The 19,619-nt window shown below is 33.8% G+C and overlaps 1 protein-coding gene across 11 annotated transcripts in view; it reads right to left on the bottom strand.

Annotated features, from left to right (window-relative positions):
* QKI (QKI, KH domain containing RNA binding) overlaps positions 1–19,619 on the bottom strand; it is a 211,124-nt gene that overhangs the window by 82,292 nt on the left and 109,213 nt on the right. For 9 of the 11 annotated variants that reach the window (XM_072637713.1, XM_072637716.1, XM_072637720.1 and 6 more), the window contains exon 4: positions 2,279–2,422. The exons of the other annotated variants lie outside the window; for them this stretch is intronic. In XM_072637713.1, the coding sequence (XP_072493814.1) occupies positions 2,279–2,422 (144 nt within the window). The remainder of the gene's footprint in view (positions 1–2,278; positions 2,423–19,619) is intronic. 11 annotated transcript variants of the gene reach the window in all.

The following is a 19,619-nucleotide window of genomic DNA, read 5'->3' as shown; positions in this document are numbered from 1 at the left end:
ACAATGTTACCTACATAAAGAATGTATTTCATGCATAAGTTAAAATTTGTAATCTTTCTGAAAATTGAAAAACTGCTATAAATATCTAGTGATTATTATCAGATTAGTGAGACTGGGAATGGAGAGAAAGGAATGGCTCTTTTTGAGGGTATTTCAAAGAAAAACTTGGAAACTGCCCAGATAAAGGAAAGATAGAAAGAAGAGAGATGAGTCAAAGGTTTCAAGTTTGTTTTACTGGCCTGCGTCATTAAAAAGATTATAGTATACTAAAGAGTAGGAATCATAATGTTATTCTAAGACTACAAGTCAAAGGGATTTTTGATTATAATAATCTGCTCTATGGGCAGCGAGGTGCCACAACAGATACGAGCACTGGGCCTGGAGTTAGGATTCCTGAATTCAAATCCAGCCTTAGTCACTTAACACTGTATACCTCAATTCCTCAAATATAAAAAATGAGTTGGAGAAGAAAATAACAAATCATTCGAGTATCTGGCCAAGAAAATCCCAAATGTGGTCACGAAGAGTTGGACACAAATGAACAACCTGATCTAACCAAGTGGTTGCTAATCTGTGGGCTTTGGAATTAACATAAGGACCTGCAAATTTACGTACTGACAGTTATATAAGCAAAACTGTATTTAGTAGTCTAAATAAATATCTCACACCCAAGCTATTTTTCACACAAAGGACAGGAGAATATTTTTCAAATATGATTTATATAGATATAATTGTCATTTAATAAATATAAATTCATTTGTAATTTACTGAATTTATAATAGCTATGTGCAATCATTTTTTCAATCAACAAACTGTAGCAACTTAATAGCTACACTGGTTGGCATTAACATTTTTCTGGCATAAGCTACAGTAAGAGTCAAAACTATAATTCTTAAGTCTCCAAAATGCTTTGTATCTACAAAATGCCTATCATACTGCTATGCAAACAGGTGCCCAAATAGTCAATAAACACCTATTAAATATTTACACTGTGCTAAGTGATGACGATACAAATATACAAAAAAAAAAAAAAAAAAAAAACCCTGCCCTCAGGGAACTTATGTTCTATCAGGGAAGACAACATAGAAAACAAGCTGAAAAGCAGGGAGAAGGGGAACAGAGAGGGCAAGGGCCCAATGTGGAATCATGGGAAAAAGTCAGAGAAGTCACAACGTAGCAAAACCAGGAAGAAAATGAGGATAGGCCAGTGTAAACCACCTCCTTAAGTGACAGCTTGGGATTTCATGTCCCCCAACTCCCACTACATATTTCCTACTTGAATATGCTATTCTTGGACTTCTCAGACTTATGCCTCAGAAAGACCATCATTGGAAAAAAAGTTATCATCATGCAATAACGGTCCTGATATGCACACCTCATCTCTGCTCTGCCATTCTGAGTAGAGGACAACAAACCCTAAATCCCCAAAATAAATAAATAACCACTAGACTCAAAAAAATTCAATGAACGAATTAGTCATCAGGCTAATTAAATTCAGGTGAAGAAAAATTCTTTATTCTTTAATAAATATAAGAACTGACAGCTATTTATCTATTGAACAGTGTAAATAAAGACTCAGATGTGTATCAAGATTACTATTCCTTAACCTTCTTTAAAGCAAAGATGTTTATTCACTTATACAAATGGTAAGAAGTTATATTTAAAGGGCTTACATAAGATACTCCAAGATAACAACTGATAAAAATTGTCCGCACAATTTATACTGACTTCAATACTCAAGGTGAAAGTGAGAAGACAATTTTTATTCAAATATGTGCAATTGTAGTTCTGCAGTTACCCATTTACAGTAATTTACTCCTCTAAAAGTACAATATTTAATATGTTTGAATAAAATGTTGCTATAGTCTTCATCTATTACTAAGCAGTCTGAAATCATTTAATACAGTTATCTAAAAAGCTGTCATCTATTCTGTCCATTTCTGCCCTCCCCAATGAATAAAATTCAGGTATCCCTTAGAGAAGAAAAGAGTGAAAGGTTAGGCAATTTTAAGACAGTCATAGTTAATTAAACCAACCTTTTTAGGTATAAAGTGTACCCAATGCTTATGTGATCTGATAAATAAAATACCCTTAACGAAACATAAATCTCCTTTACCTTCCCTAACAAAGAAATCAACGTTTCTCCATAAATATTGCACAAAATTGGAGGAATATCAAAATGCAATTCCATTTTACCAACATTAAGTGGACTAGAAATTGATAGCTCAGGAATCAAACAGAAAGATTCTACAAGAAATATCTAAAAACTATTACTTACTGCAGGTACCAATAATTTTTTTACTTCTTCAACAGCTCTCTTCAGTTTGATCTCTGCTCTATTCTGAGCATCTTCCACAGTGATTAGTACGTGTAAATCTTCATTTAGGTGCTCCCAATTTGGTTTGCCTCTATTTTGTTCCTCCTAAAAAAAAAAAATAATAATACTTACACAGATCTGTGACTTAGCTGATATCAATACCATAAACACATTATTCCACCTTCTGCAAAATCCTGTTTTGTTGTACCACCGACATAGAAATCATGGCTTGAGGAGTTAAAACAGTGAGAATAAATTATGTCAAGGTCTACCATCCTGGAAAAGTCTACTCTGCTGTTCAAAAACTAGCCTAGATAACCACAGGAGGATAAGTGAAAATGGTAATTTTATATATTGCAAAGTGTAGTAATAATATGCTGTTACAAGGCCAGTGAGTTTTTCTAGACAGAATGATAGACTCTGGAGTTAGGGAGACCTTGATCCAAATCCTACCTTTAATATTTATTAGTTGTATGATCCTGGTCAAGTCATTTAACTTGAGACAGAAAAAACTTTCAAAGACTGTAAATTACAATCCATTGTAATGGGCAAAGATTGGAGCTCCAGAGTGACAAAATCATGGGTCCTTGGCATATTGACAAAGAGAAAAAGAAAATCTTTTACCTACCAAAAAACCCCCTGAAAGACAACTGATACCCTTAGTTTTGATGAAGGGGGAAAAAAATCATCTGCTTACATTTTTCTTCTATCCAAAGCTTTTAAAGGATATAATAGATGAGTATATTGAGTACATATATAAAGAGCCATACTGATGAGATGAGAAAGCAACTATTCCATATTCTCAGCACAGGGATTTGAGCCTCATTAGCTACAAAGTCAACTGGGTAGGGTATGCGTATACTGTGAAATGTCAGTATGGAGTGGTATATACCACCATTTTGCTATCTATCTTTTTGACCCTAGGTACAACTGCTACAGTGGTGATTTAATCCAAGGAATACTCTCATGACAACTGTTCCCAGAGAGTATCTGAAATTTAATGTTTGTTATAAAGACAAACATATATAGCCTCAAGCAATACACTACAGCCCTCTGATCCTCCAATCCCACTTCTTAGAAACTAAAATTGTAGAAACTTAAAAACTATGAGAACTTGAGGATCTAATAATTCAATCATCTACCACTAACATAAATCTCACACAAGCTAGCTTCTGTCTAATGCTTTCAGTGTTGGGGAATGTTCTGATACTGTGGAACAGAGACTGCCATTCTTTCAAAAGAATGACTAGGAATTTCTATTTTAAGATAACTTAAAGCTGAAACAGAACAAGGTGACTAGTAGCAGCTTTTTGATGAGGTTACAATGAGTTTTAAGGGCTGAGCAAAAAGATTTAAGGAATGTGACCATTTCCCCCACACAATATCATCTCACAGTTCAACTGTCCCAATTGAAGGATCAAATTACCAGGCCAAGTTTTTAAAACATGACAACCAGACAACTTATTAATATTTAAAAATCACAGGCATTTAAAATAGCCTTCAAAATATTGCTGTTTGCAGCAATGCCTGGCACATAGTAAACAATGAATGTTTGTTGACTGAATATATAAATCAGGATTGTATCACATTGATACTACTCATCACATATAATAATTCTTTCAAAAAGGCACCAGAAAACACTAGTGTCAGGTTATAACTATCACAATTAATACAATGATCATGTCAACCCACCTTAGATATTTTACCAGAGCAATGTCCATTAAGTATTTAACTTTCTAAAAAATTCTACTAACAGCTAATTAATACAAACTAATACACAGATAGGCCTATCCTGAAGAAAAGGCCACAAGGAATTAAACAGAAAAAAATTCTATTAAACAGAATCTAGGTTAAACAGATAATTTCATCTTAAAGCTATTAATAAATAGAGCATCCATTTACCTATCTTGGTAGCTTACTCCAGTGTTAACCGTATACTTAGACCTCTCTATTTAAGAAAGCAATTAGGTCATGCCCTTTGCTCTTTCTTCTCTCAGTAAAATGTAACGTCTTTAACTTAAAAAGTTATTTTTCATCCTTTGATTCATTTGATATTCTTCTCTAAACATCTCAACTGTGGTGACTCAATAGATAAAATATTGTGAGGCATAATGGATATAATAATTATTTTATGTATATTTTTACACATCCTGGGAAAATTGTAGACATCCCTTTTCCCTCGCCAAAAAAACCTACTACTTAGACTAATATTCAGCTCAGTTAAGGGGGACATATATGCAACATCTTCCTTCTATAGTTAGGTCTAGTCAATCCTTTACCACTTATATTGGAAATATTATTATTTAGCACTATGCATACCAGCCACCTCCAATTCTCACTAATGAGCTTTAGAATAATTTTGGAGGACCATTTCTTTCATTGATCAGGAACAATGAATTGAAATAATTACTTTAAATTATGTTTTGATTCAAAATTCTCTCCTAAAGGGTTCAAACCACAGTTAAGTCTTCCAGGCTGGCCCTGATAGCAATTATCCAGGGGAAGCAACCCTTGCAGAGAAGGGTCATGTCATCTTTACAAGTAACATCAGATACTACCGCAGGAATAAGCAGTTCAAACTGGCTAGGGTAACAAGGAATCCTGATGGGAGCTGGGGGGATGTGTGTTGTGTAATGAAAGGGGGAAGGAGAAGAGGAGCATACTCAGATTAACAACAACCACTACTTCCTATCAAAACAAAGAAGGAAACAATAGGGCCTGTGTGCCCCAAAGCCTCAGGAACAGCAACCCTCCTTAGATAATTGTTAGTAAATAAGCATTTTTTAATTGTCCGTTTCATGTCAAACACTGGATTGAGTACTAGGGATACAAAGAAAGGTAAAAGACAGTTCCTGCCCTATAGGAGCCCACAATAATAATGAAGACAACATACAAACAATCGTGCACAAACTCTAAGTAGGATAAATAGGAAATAATCTTCGGAGAAAAGGCAAGAGAATTAAAGGGGAAAAAGGTAGGCTCACTTTTTTTTAACTGTGTAATTTTAACTAGGATTGAAGGAAGTCAGGAGGCAGAGATGAAGGAGAGAGAGAAAACATTCTAGGCATGAAGGATATCCAATAACAATGCCTGGAAACTGAGAGACTGAGTACCTTCTTTGTGAAAAAACAAGGTCAGTGTCACTGTATGGACCATGAGTATCAAGGGTATGACATAAAAAGTTGGGGAAGGAAGAGAGTGTGCCTAGGTTTTAACGAACTTTGAATGACAAACAGAAGGTTTTATACTTAAACTTGGAGATTATAGAGTTGCTGGGGTTTTTTGAGTAGTGAAGGATGGCACAGTTGGATCTGATCAATCACTTTGGTGGTTAAATAAACATTGGAATGGAGTGGAAAGAGACTAGTGACAGTCACTATATCAATAGCCTAAGCATGAGAAAATGAGGGTTCAAAACGATGGTGGCAGTATCAGGAAGGAAGAGATCACATTTGAGAAATGTTGCAAAGGAGAAATTAGCAGGCCTTGGCAAGAGATTGGATATGTGAGAGTGAAGAATCAAGGATGGCACCTAAGATGTGAGCCTGCAAGACTGGGAGTGGGTCCCTTGACACAACAAGAAAATGGGTGTGGGGATGGGTGGTAGGGGAAGAAGTAAGGTTGTTTTAGGGAAAAGGGAGACATGTTTAGTTTTACAGAACACCCAGTTCAAAATGCCTAATGAGCTCTTGGAGATGAGAGACTTGAGGTCAGCAGAGAGATTAGAATTATGGATAAAGAGACCTGAGAATCATCAGCATAGAGATGATGATTGAATACATGGGAGATGAGATCACCAAATGAAATAGTACAGAAGGAGAAGAGAAGAGGGTCCAGGCCAGTTGTTAGGCATGACTTAGATGAAAAGCTACTGAGAAGTAGGGGTTAGATATGTAGGAAAACCATGAAAGAATACTGCCTCAAAAACTTAGAAAAAAAAATTATCAAGGAGAAAAGGGTGGTCAATAGTGTTCTGTAGTCATCATTTCACAAGGCATCCCCTGTGGAGAAGCAGACAAATCCTCAAAACTCACCAATACCAATCACTGACAAAATGCCAATGATACACAGGTAAGCCTATAAGTTCCAGAAACTGTATACTTCCCTAGAGCTCCAGCTCATTGTCATTACCCAGGGAAATACTTTTACAGAAATGGAAGCTGGTATTTGCCTCTGCAAGTACTATTCCTCCTTCTCTCCTCAGCAGTAAAGACTAAGACCCAGAAGAGAAATTTCTCACTCAAGTTCCTGATACTGTCAATGCCTCCTCATCAGAAATGGATATGGTTTTATCAAAGGAAATGACATGGAGGAAGATGCATTTCCACCCCACTCTAAGGCACGCTAGACCTTTCCATCTGATTTAAGACTAGAACATCCTGTGTGAGTTTCCTTACATTTTAGAATTGTAGCTCCTTCAGAGTCAGTCTTGCTTTTCTATTTCTATCTCCAGCACTTAGCACAACTGTAATCGGTACATATTAAGTGTTTAATAAATGCCTTTTCTATTCATTCACTGAAGTAATCAATATTTGGATACTATGAACTCACAGTTAACAGATTAAAAAAAGATTAAGTTTGGCATAGCGGTAGAGAGCTAAAACCAAGAGTAACAGACCCAATACGGCCTCCTACACAAACAATTCTGTGATGCTGAGCATAATCATTTAATCTCTCAGTGCCCCATGCAACTCTCACAGGGAGGGGATAGACCTGCTTTAGCTGAGAAAGTTCTTCCCCTGGACCTCTCTGCATCAAATAAATCATAGGTAATGTCAAAAAGAAAAAAGATGGAGATGTTTCATAGCCATACTCAGTCATCCTAAATACACGAACCTCTTCTTATTTCTATTGTGCTTTGTTTCTCTTCAGAAATGATCACATTTTAATTTGTATTAGAACAAACCATTATGTTACTATAACCTACCATTTTTCCTTGTTTTTAACATATTAGCTAATGGTTTACCTATTGTTTTAGTTTTGGTTAAGAAAAAACCCAGCTCCAATCTGTCTTTTTTTTTTTTTTTTTCAATTTTGATAAACTGTTTTGAACTTAGAGAATTTGGTGTTTAGGGTTCATAAATTTGTTAGTTTTCTTTCTTGTTTTTTAATTGTATGTCTAACTCTTTAACTTTGTTGCAGTATGCATTTTCTTCTAAGGATTATTTTGGCAATATTTCAAAGATTTTGGCATGTAGTTTTACTGTTACTATTTTCTTTGATGAAATGATCTATTCTTTAATTTGTTCTTTGAACCCCAAATTCCTGAGGATGGACTTATTTAGCTTCTAATTTTAGTCATTCTTTAATAGTCTTTTATTAAATGTTTTTATTAAATTCAATAAATGATATAAATATTTCTGCTTTCATTTGTGAGGTCTTTATGTGCTAAGCACAACTTGTAGCTGCTTAATTCATACTTGATTTATAAATAAATGTAGGTGAAAAAGTTGATGTAAGTAACACTTCAAAAATTCCTCCCTAAAAGGGCACTCATGTTCAGAAGATTTTATAACAACAAAAAAAATTCGACATACTGACGATAACTTCTATGCATGAAAAACAGTTTAGTCACTGATTAGAGTATGATAAAATAAGTATTAGAATAGCTTCTCTTTTTCAGTGATTCCTAACTTGAAGTGGAAAAAAATTTAGAAGGCTAATATAATTGCAAATCCAATTTTTAACATGTTGCTGAAATTGCTCTATGAATTGTTAAAAAAAATCACTAAACTATTACTAACAAAGTAGCTAAAAAATATCCTGTGTGGTTAAAACTCTACTTGCGCTACTTTCTATAAGTATTCTCTCCACATTTCCCAAAATGTTGCAAAGACTAATGCTTGCTTTAAATAAATGATTGCTTCTCCATTTTATTTTAATCTTTATACAATACTGTCATGACCTAAGAATTCAACTATAACTGTCAAAAATAATAGTAATCATTCAAAATTAAGAGGAGATATGAAGAAAAGCTTATAGTTTCTTCATCAGAAATTATTTTAAGCATTCTCAAGAGGAAGCTAAAATTCAGGAAGAATTTTCAACATTTTATAAGGCTATCAAGTGTAACATACAAACATACATACATACATAATATATATAGATAACTGGCATAATTAAAACATTATGCTCAGATGGAAATATTGATAATACCCTTAAAACATGCCATAAGATACAGTTGTTGATATATTGAAGTGGAAAAGTATTATGATTTATTCATGGCTGGACAAAGATAGAAATGCAGTTTCAAACTGAATAGGCTTGCCTGAACTATGAACATCTATGTTCACAATTTCAGAATATGTGTTAATCCCTACTGGTTTCTATTTGGCTAAATAACAGGACAATTAAATGATGACTCATAACTGCAAATAAAATATCCTATACACTTAGGTCAGTTTATTACCACCAAATTCCTTAACTTTAACTGAAATCAACTGGATTTTTACGTATTTGCACTGGCTATGCCCCATACCAGGAATATTCTCCCCTCCCTAACCTCACCATTTATTTTCCTGGGTTTCTTTCAATATTTAACTCACATTCTGCAGGAGATCTTTCCTAGACTTCCCCCAATGTCAACTGTTGATGCCTTTCCTTCTGAGATTACCGTCCATCTACTATGAATATATCTAGTATGGACCTAGTTATTTTTGTGCTTGTCTCTTCCATTATATTATGAGATGGTTGAGGATAGGGACTAGTTTTGCCCTTCTTTGTATCTCAAACTTTTAGGATAACCTGGCACATAATACTCATTTGATAAATGTTTGTTGGGGAATTGATTGAAGCAATCCATGACTTTAAATGAGAGGAACTGGAATCAAATTACCAATTTACTATTAATCAATTTATTAACTAATTTAATCAATTACTAGCTTTTTGACTTGGGTGACAATAAATAATTCACTCTGTAAATTAATAAACATTCATTAAGGACCTACTTTACTATATTCCAAGTCCTCTGCTAAATGTGAAGGAGAGAAAGAAAAACTAAAGTTACTACTCTCAAGGACCTCACAATTTAATGAAGAGACCACATGCAAATATCTATGTACAAACAAGCTACATACAGGATAAATAGAAGATAATAGGGAATGTATTAATGTATTAGCATTAAAGGAGATCAGAAAAGGTTTCCTATAGAAGATGAAATTTTATCTGGAACTTGAAGAAAGCTAGGTAGAGATGAGATGGAAGAGCATCCCATGCATGAAGGACAGTAAGTGAAAATGCCTGAATTCAGGAGATAGAGTATCTTGTTTCTGGAACAGCAGAAAGGCCAGTGTCACCAGGTTTAGTATTACATGGGGGTATGGGAGGAATTTAAAGTGTAAAACTAGGAAGGTGGCAGCAGAGGTGCATTATGAGCTTTTCCTAGGGATCAAGGGAGGAGGGATGATAATGATGGCAGATGAAAAGCTGAGGAATTGTGAGGGTAGCTGCATAAAGTAGTGCCAATATGTGTGCAGAAGTCTACTAGTTTAGGGGCAGGAGTTGAGGAGGAAAAGATTGAGCAAGGTATTGAACTCCCCAGAGAAGAAAGCAGAAAGTCCTAGAGGTAAGTGGACAATAGCAATGACATATGGAGTGAATGATACTTAAAAGAGATGAGATTACTGAGTGATGGTGGTTAATAGAGGGAGAACCTGGAAACGGCTTCAGTAAACAAGGACTAATCAAACTCCCTGCCAGTGGTCAGTGAGCTGGGGGGAATGAGTGAAGGTTATCATTTGTGCTGGCACTGCAAAGGGCAGGCAGAGCAAGGTGTGTTATTAGGAAGAGCCAGGTCTCAGTGAGAGTCAGAAAATGGAAAGAAAAAACAAAAGATTTAAGATGGAAGCAAATCTGATGACTATGGAATAGGTATTACAGAAAACATAGTCAAATGGACAGTTAGCTTTTATTATTGTGCGAGCGTCAATGGACCTCAGTATCCTTATCTGTAAAATTAGGAAACTGGCTTAGATGGATTTCTATGGTCTCTTAGCTCTACATTTGTGATCCTATGACACTGAAAATAATCACTTTCAGGGCTAAAGTGGGAAATTGTATAGCTAGCTAGGTATGTATGGGGGGGGGAGAGAGAGGGAGAGGGAGAGGGAGAGAGAGAGAGGAGAGAGAAGGAGAGAAAAGGGTATTAAAAGTCTTCTAAATTAAGAAAGAAATAAGAAGGCAAGGTGATAGGATGGGGGAGAAGACAAGGGCTGGGTAGGTTAAGCAGAGCTGTGAGGAGGGATAGTGTAAATAGTATGAGAAGAATAGTGAAGAAAAACAGGAAGGAGGAAAATACAGAAGAGGTAAGTAATTATACCTTAGAATTTGATTGGGATGAACTTACCCATAAAATGGAAATGGGTAACAGATTAAAATTTTGAATTCAACATTATGCTGCTTTTAGGAAATATTATAAAAATGAGTGTGATGCACACAAAGATAAAATAAAGAACAGGAGTCAAATTTGGTATGTAAAAAATGCAGGGACAGTTTCATGATCTCAGATAAAATTAAAGTTAAAGTGGAGTTCATAAAAAGTGAAAAACAGAAAAACTGCACTGTCAGCAATATTGTTTTAGACCATTTAAAATACCTAGACACGATAAAACATTGACTAAATACCTGTCAAAATAGACCTAGGAACTATATGAATATAAAATACTTTTTATGCAAATAAATTCAGTTCTAAATAACTGAAGAAATATTTACTATTCACAGGTAGGTTAAGCCAATATAATTTTTAATGACAATTTTACCTAACTAATCCATCTATTCAATGTCATCTCAACTAAATTACTAAAAAAATAATTTCACCGAGTTAGAAAAAGTAACAATTCATTTGAAAGAACAAAAGGTCGGGCACTTCAAAGAAAATCGGGGGGAAAAATGTTGTAAAGGATGTAAATTCAGCACCATCAAACCCGTTTTGAGGGTACAAAGAGTTTCAATTGTTTTAAATTAAAATTTTCTTGTATAAATAAAAACCATGTAGCCAAGAATAGAAGGAATGCAAAAAACTGAGGGGAAAAAACTTTCATAAACAATCTCTCAGATAGGATGTGACTGGATTGAAATATTGCTGTGTTATAGAAAATGATGAGTTGATTGATTTAGAAAAACATGGAAAGATTGGACTTATGAATGAAATGCTATCCATCTTCAGAGAAACAGATAATAGGAGGAAATAAGCACAGTATGGTCTTACACATATGTGTATGAGACTACATAAGTACATATAAATTGTAGATGTTTAAAGATATCTATGTATATGTACATATATCCATGCTTAATTGTAGCCTTCTTTAGGTTGGGTAGGGGAGAAGGAGGGTAAAAAAAAGTGAAGTAAAAAGTACATAGCAAAAAAACCAAAAGAACCAACAAAAAAGCAAAGAAAAACTGGGTGACTTTGAAAACAATATACAGTATTTATTATATTAAGTTTTCCTGACATAGAAAGCTATTGTTTTATGTTGAATTCTCTCTTATGGTCTACATGCCATTTTTTTCCCTTTCTCATTTTGTATTTAAGATTAAAATTTTAAAAATTTACAAAAAAGGAAAATAAAAGAATAATAATTTCCTATCTATTGTTAAGATAAATACACACACACACACACGCACGCACGCACGCACGCACGCGCGCGCATTGACCTCATAACAAATATGGTACAGGCACCAGAAAGGAGATATCCTTTGTAATCTACATACTGATGATAAAACTTGCTGTAATATAGTTCTGCCTATAGTCTAATCAAATTAAAATAAAATTAAAATCAAAAATAAAATAAAATAAAAAAACAAAAATCAAATTAAATGCAACCAGCAATAAGGGCTTCCCTGAAGTAACAAAGACAAACAAAAAAAGTTTTCCTCATAGGGAGATTACATTTTATTGGAGAGCAAAAATATTAATAACTGAGGTAATTATATAAAACTTACTCAAAAAGGTAGCAAATGAAAAAACTCTCAAGTAACCTTACAGATTCTCAGAGGTTGAGATGACTAGCAGTTAAAAGTCATCAATGTGAGTCTGCCTCTGGCAAATTAAGGGAAAATAAGTAGGACAGTTTTAATACCAAACAAAATGAAGCCATGTGCAAAGTCCAGAAAGACAGATTGGGGCCAAAGAGAAGGGCCATCAACACCAAACTGAGTAGTCTTTATTTAATCCTAAGAAGCAAAAGCAAAGTTCACTAAAGATTCCCAAGAAGAGAGAAAGATCGTCAGATTGGGTCCTTAGTACTCTTTTTTTGATTATTATTGTTGATTATGACAGTTCTATGGACAAATGAATTGCAAAAACTAGAAGCAAAGAGAACAATTAGGAGCACAGTGGATAGAGCCCTGGGTCTGGAGTCAGGAGGACTGAAATCCAGACTCAGACATTTATCAACAGTGTGAACCTAGGCAAATCACTTAACTGTCTCAATTTCCTCATCTGTAAATGGGGAGAATAGCATCTGTCTCCCAGGTTTGTTGTGAAGATCAAAGTATTTGTAAAGGGTTTGGCATAGTGCCTGCACACAGTACATATTATACAAAATGCTAGCTATTATTATTGTTGTTACTGATTACGTTAAAAACAAAATTTAAAAAAATATATACATAGGGTATTTTTCATTTTTTGTTCAGGTTTCTTCTGGTTTCTGCCACTTATACCTTAAACAATTCTTATAAATGAGAGAGGACAGAGAGAGATAGATTATGTGTATCTGCTGGGCAGTTTGCTAAGTGCTTTACAAATTTTATCTCATAATTATCTTCTTTTATGTACCAATACATGTTTATCAAATAATAGTAATATATTAATATGAATTAACATTAATATAGCAATATGTAGTATTAATATGTAATACATCAAGCAATACTGATAGCACTTGATAGAACATTTGCAAAAAGTTTAGTTCTCATTTTAAAATTAATTTTAAGTACATGCTTGATGCAAGTGTAATTGATATAATCTCAATCAATTCGCAAACATTTGTTAAATGCCGATGTATAAGGCATCATGCTTGACAGTGAAATTTTCTAAAATCCTCAAGTTTTCCTTTATAAAGGCTAGGCTGAGTTAGCAAGCTGTCCAAGGAAAACTATACAGTAATAGAAAACTTCTCATACTTTTTTTACCTCTTCCCTTCAAAAAACATACACACAAAAAAGCTCCCAGATCGCTGTAATTTCTTGATGCAGAGAATTTTTATAACTGAAAATTATTTTGCAAAAAGAGATATTATGACAGGGAGACAGAGAAGATTCATATAAGTCAGGAATGGCATAGACACATTTTAGTCCTACTGATGACTTAAACAAACTCTGGGCTAGTCAATTAACCTCTGAAGGGCCCAGGCAACTTAGTAACAGCAAATTATTAGGTTGTAATAGTTATATAGTTTAGAAATGAATGGTCAATTTGCATTTATGGAGGAAGTTTCTACTCTAAAAAAAAATAAATAAATCCCACCCGAACTCTAATGCATTAAATGTATGCAGAAACTGTTTTCCAGTGTGTTAAAGCATAACAGGATTGAAGATTCCTTTCCTAATGAAACCTTTACTTAAGCATCCAGATGGTATGAAGAAAACAAACAAAACCCCAACATTTTCATTGCTGACTGTTGAATAACAAAGGAATTCTATGACAAAGTACTGACTTTGTTTTTATTTTCCATAATGTACATAAGACAAAAAATTATCAAATATATGAATCTTTTCAGATTAGATGGTCTTCTTAGAAACAATTTCAAGATAGTGAATGTTCATAATTACAATAGAAATTGTCCCACTTCCCCCACAGCATTACTATTTATATAAAATAACTAACTTATGACAGAAATTAGCCAAAATCTTTTAACATTTAAGGAACTCAGAAATTTTGTTTGAAATTTTCATAGGACGATTCTTACATTATGCTACTTCTGACTGAATTTTCCTTTGAAGGGAAAACTACCACTAGAATTAGATATAAAAATGTTGTAATTATTTATAGTTTTAACTAAAATTTTTCATTTTGAATAATTTTCCAAAACACAGAAATGAACATGACATTTCTATCCAATAAATTTCATAATGCCCTTTTGTCACATATGTATGTATACTTCTTGCTTCATCAATTCTAAATTCTGACAGAGGAACATGACATTTTTTCCTAAATACTAAAACATAATGGCATAAAGATGACCTCTCATTTTTACAGAGCATCCAAATTCTCATTTATAAAGTAGCACTAAACTATCTTTGCAATTGCATAACTTATTCACCTAGGATAACTTATTTGTTTTGTATTATTGTTCAAGATATTTTCTTTTCCATTCTATTGTTTAATACTTTAAGATTTTTCATGTGTCAGGGGTGCTTTCTAAGAAACCCTGGCAGAGAGGAAGGGATTATGGCCTTTGTTTATTCTATCGTGGTTTTTGATGTAATGGAAAGAGTACTGTAGGACCAGGTCAAAATAGTTGGGTTCGAGCCCCAATTCTGCCAGTTAGATTGTGGGAAAGTTATTTAAGCCTTTCTGAATCCAAGTTTTCTCATCTGTAAAATCAAATGATTTAAATGATCTCTTAAAGTCCAATTCAGCTCTAAAAAAGTCTACACTATGTATTGATAAACCTACTAAGCTTCTGCACACAAGGGAAAAGGAAATGGATGAGATACAGGGGAAGGATTTCTTTGGTGCAGGAAACCCCCAAACGAAGAAATTCCCCCTCTAGGAGAAGGCAGGGGAGGTGCTGAAGGAGGGAGATAAAGAGAGTTATCTGTTTATAGAGGATCTATAATTGCATCAGGAACAAGTGAAACTTAATTCTAAAAAGCTAACATCATTAGGGACAACACAATCTCAGTCCCAAGCTTCAAGGATGCAGTAATGTTTATAATGAATGGCAGGACCATACTAACTGGTCAAGAAAAGGTTTAGAGATAAAGAAAGAAGATAATGACTCCTGGTTCAGTAAGTAATTCTCACACTTTGGAAAATATCTGATCATTATAAAATGGGAAAGAAAATATCGTAATTCATTCATTCATGGCTCATTTTGAAACTATAATTTAACTATATTTCTGTCTGTGCCAAATAAAAACAGATCTTTTGAATTGACTTACAGGAAAAAGGTTTTGGAACTTTAAGATAAAACAAAACAAAAAAACCTAAAAAACTACTATGGGGGTTAATTTCCTAATACTGTACCAAGCTCATAGTCTTATGCCCTTTATACATAACAATTCTAAGGCATGTTTTATCACCTCTCACAACCAGGACTTTTACAATGCTCTTTGGTCTGCTCTGTTTCAAATATCTTCCTACTCCAAGCCATCTTCCACTGAGCTACCCAAGTTATTTTTCTAAAGCACAGATCTGAAGCCCAAAAATATTTAATGGCTCCTCATTACCTCAAGACCAAATATAAAATGTTCTGGTTCAACATTCCTACCTTTCTCGTCTTTTTACACTTTACGATCCATATACATTGTCCAAGTTCCTTGATCCATCTTCTGATTCCCTGGCTGTCCTCCATCAGTGGTCTTCTCCTCTCCTCACTTCACTTCTACCTTCTGGCTTCCCTTAGAACTCAGCTCCAATCCCAAACTCTGCACAGACCTTTCCTGATATCACTTTAAACTTTCTGACAATCCTAGTACCATCCCTCTGAGTTTATCCACCATTTTATAATGTCTATATAGTAGGCTGTAAGCTCTTTGAGGGCACTGAAATTATTTTTTCTTTTTTTAGATCCTTGGGACTTAGCACAATCCCTGGCATAATTAAGTACTTAATAAAGTGATTGAATGATATTATAATATCCTGTAAGATATACATGATGAAAAATGGTACTTATCAACAAATCAGATTTTTATCAAGGGATAGATCTGGTAAACTTGATAAAGCATTAAGGGACTTAAGAGGACATCTAACTGAATCCCCTCTTTTTTTGCAGATGAAGACTATAGAGGTTAAATGACTCACCCAGGACAATGTAGCTAAGTATCCTGAAATGTCATTAGACTGTGTTAGCTCCTTGAGGAAAAGGACTGGGGTTTTTCTGCCTCTTTTGTAAACCCAGTGTTCAGCACAGAGTGACCACTTAATAAACATTTATTGACTACTAAACTGTAAGATGAAGAACTTGATCGTAAGTATTTCTGATTTCAAGTCCAGCACTCTCTCCATGATGCTACATTCACAACACATTCACAAGGCTGTAGAAACCTTATGTGTTATATGCATAACAAAGCTGTATGTTTTAGGCTGTTAACATTGATGATGAAAGATAAAGCACAGTTTGATTCCCTCCCTAAATTTTTAAAAATAAATTTCAATTCTATTCTCTGTCACTATAACAGCAAACTGTAATGAAGAGAGAACTCACTTCAAAGGCAGGTGATCCTGGGTCATGTGACCCTGAAAGAGGCACTTTAATCTCTCAATGCCCTAGTCAAATTCTAAGAATAAAAGAGCAAGACAGGTGAACCTCTTCGTGTCTGTGCATATGGAGAGGTACCCTACTCCACTCAAGTCAGAAGCATAGCCCCTAGCTCTACACACTGTCACATCTCTATATTTAAGAATCTATAATCATACAGCTATCAAGAGATGCTATAGAGTGAAGTGGAGAAAAAAACCTAACATGAAATCAGAAGAAATTAATTTGAGTCCTAGCTTAGTAGTATTATACTTATCAATGGATTTGGAATCAAAGGACCTGGGCTTGAATTTGGTTCCTAATTCCTACTTGTGTGACTTGAGCAAGTCAAAATCTCTTCAAGCCCCAGGGCCTCTAAGGTCCCTTCCAACTTGATATCTATGATCCTGTGTGACCTTGAAACAAGTCACAACTTCTGAGCCTTGATTTATAAATCTGAAAAAAAAAAGTTTAATTACCCATAACTTTCCCCTTGAACCCCATACACAATTTTGTATGCACATCTGTTATGAACTTAAATATCACCTTACATTTTAATTACTTACGTCTGTTACATCATTCTATTAAACGATAAGCTCTTGTTCCATTTTAACTTATCTCCAAATGTGCAATGAATTGGAAAGAAAATATCTTCTGCTGTATTTTCACAAGTGACAAATTAGACAAATAATCGTAAGTCATATCATTTGAATATTTTATTTACAATATTACATAACATTTGGATATAACCGTGTCACAATAATAGGTTAAAAGAACCTATAAATGACAAACACTGGGTTATTTTTAACTCCATTAGAAGAACTACTAATTAACAGAGCTAGGAGGGATCTTACATATTATCTAGTACAATTTCACTTTATAAATGAGGAAAAAGTGAGGAAGTGATTTGCCTAAGATCATATTAAAAATGAACAAGAATCAGGATTTGAATCCCAGGTCTTCTGTCTCTAAATTCAAAGCTCTTTTTGCTAAAACATGTTGGCTCTTCTAGAGTACCTTAAAGTAGTTCTGGATAACGTTTAAAACCTTTTTGATAAAACTTTCCCAAGGTCCAACACTGAAAATGCATAGTTTCAGAAATTAATAGTTTCCTATTAGTTGGAGGTCTTCAGGCAAAAGTTGGTCGACTATGTTTTCTGAATGCTGTAGAAGGAATTTTTTTTCAAGTATTTCAAGTGGAAATGGATGGCCACAGTGATCTTCTGATTCTGGAATTTGAGTTTCTGTAATTTATAAGCAAGCCAACTCATTGCTTGCTATGGTATTTAAAAGATGAAGCTACTGATAAACCATGTGAAAATTGGTCTATTACATGAAAGAAACTATTCAAACTATAAAATCTATCATACAGAAAATTCCTAAATACTATGTTGGATAAATAAGATTGTAACATATTATACAAAATGTTCTCCTTATTTTAATTTAGACCACCTATTGATCACTTACAAGAAACTACATACTGTAATAAATTATACTGCTTTCACCTTGGTAAAGTTATAAGACTAATTTGTTGGCTTACATTCATCCACCCTTGTGGCATGAACATTTTAGTCACTAAGCCATAGTGAAATGTAACCTTGATTACTGTAACTATTCTGGGACTGGATTGTTTTGCTTAACAGAATTTTCTACTTAAACCTAAATTAATCATTACCATCTTTATTCCTCTCATTACTTAAAATGTTACCATATACCTGGTTATATATGTTTTTTTAATCTCATTTTAATGGATAGAAATTTTGCCCTAGATCAGGTGATCACTGAAAAATTGCTGGAGGTAGGTAGTGCAGGTAGTACAAGGCTATATCCTAAAAAAAAAAAAAAAAATTTAAATTAATCCTTGACATTATATTCTCCTGGAATCTATTTTTCTTAATAATTGGGGAGAGGGGAGAAAAGAAACCTAGTTCATGAAACTCTAGTTCAGTTTATTATAAATTAATTTTATAAGGATATTATATATATATATAATTGATTTTATCATAAGATATTTTAAGTAGTTTCTCTTAAACAAGCAATAAGAAAATATAAAAGAAAGGAAAACTGTAACTTACAAAAAAATTGCTGTAAGTCAAAAAACATTTTAGGCTGATATGATATATTACAACAAAAGTAAATTACATTCTGATACTTGTATTAGGATGATTTAGTGAAGAACTACTAAAGTTGACTGTTGGAGGTCATCCTTCTGTAGCACTATATGCAATTTTTTAAAAAAAAAAAAGAATAATGAAAAACAATCAACGTACAGAAACAGGGATGTGCTTGTGGAACATGCAATAATGCACTCACTATAATGCCATGAGACTCCTAAGTATGTAGAATATGAAGAAATCTGACAAGACTTTCAATAGATAATATAAAATGTAATAGAAGAGGAATAGGATATAAATTTTGTGTGATGTGATGAAGAGTGAAATGACCAGAATAAGAACTTATATAATAATCAAAATAATGTGAGGAAGAAAAAAAAATAAAACTATGAAAAGACCTCCGGATCTTGACTAAAATCACTGGATTATGAAGATTTATAAAGAATAATGATACATATTATCCACTTACAGTTAAAGAATTGATAGAATTAGAAAGGGAATCACATATTTATTGTTATACACTACTCTTATCTTGATTTGCACGCACACACATTTATGTGGAATGAGATGAGGCTTTTATACACATATACTGTTTTAAGAAAGGGCTTTTACTTGAAGGGAGGAAGTAAGTAGATTGGTTGGAAGTAACAGATTTGAAAAAGAGTATCAATAAAGGATCATAAAATTTCAGCAAAAAGAAGAAAAGGGATATGGAAAAAAGTAAAAAAGACAGCAATTTACAACATAGATAAGATCTTATATTTTCATACAGGCACATACCCTCACTAA

Source organism: Notamacropus eugenii, chromosome 2, assembly GCF_028372415.1.
Source record: "Notamacropus eugenii isolate mMacEug1 chromosome 2, mMacEug1.pri_v2, whole genome shotgun sequence".
Taxonomy (NCBI): Eukaryota; Metazoa; Chordata; class Mammalia; order Diprotodontia; family Macropodidae; genus Notamacropus; species Notamacropus eugenii.
The sequence above is the reverse complement of the archived record's forward strand: the minus strand, read 5'-3'. Positions and strand labels throughout refer to the sequence as shown.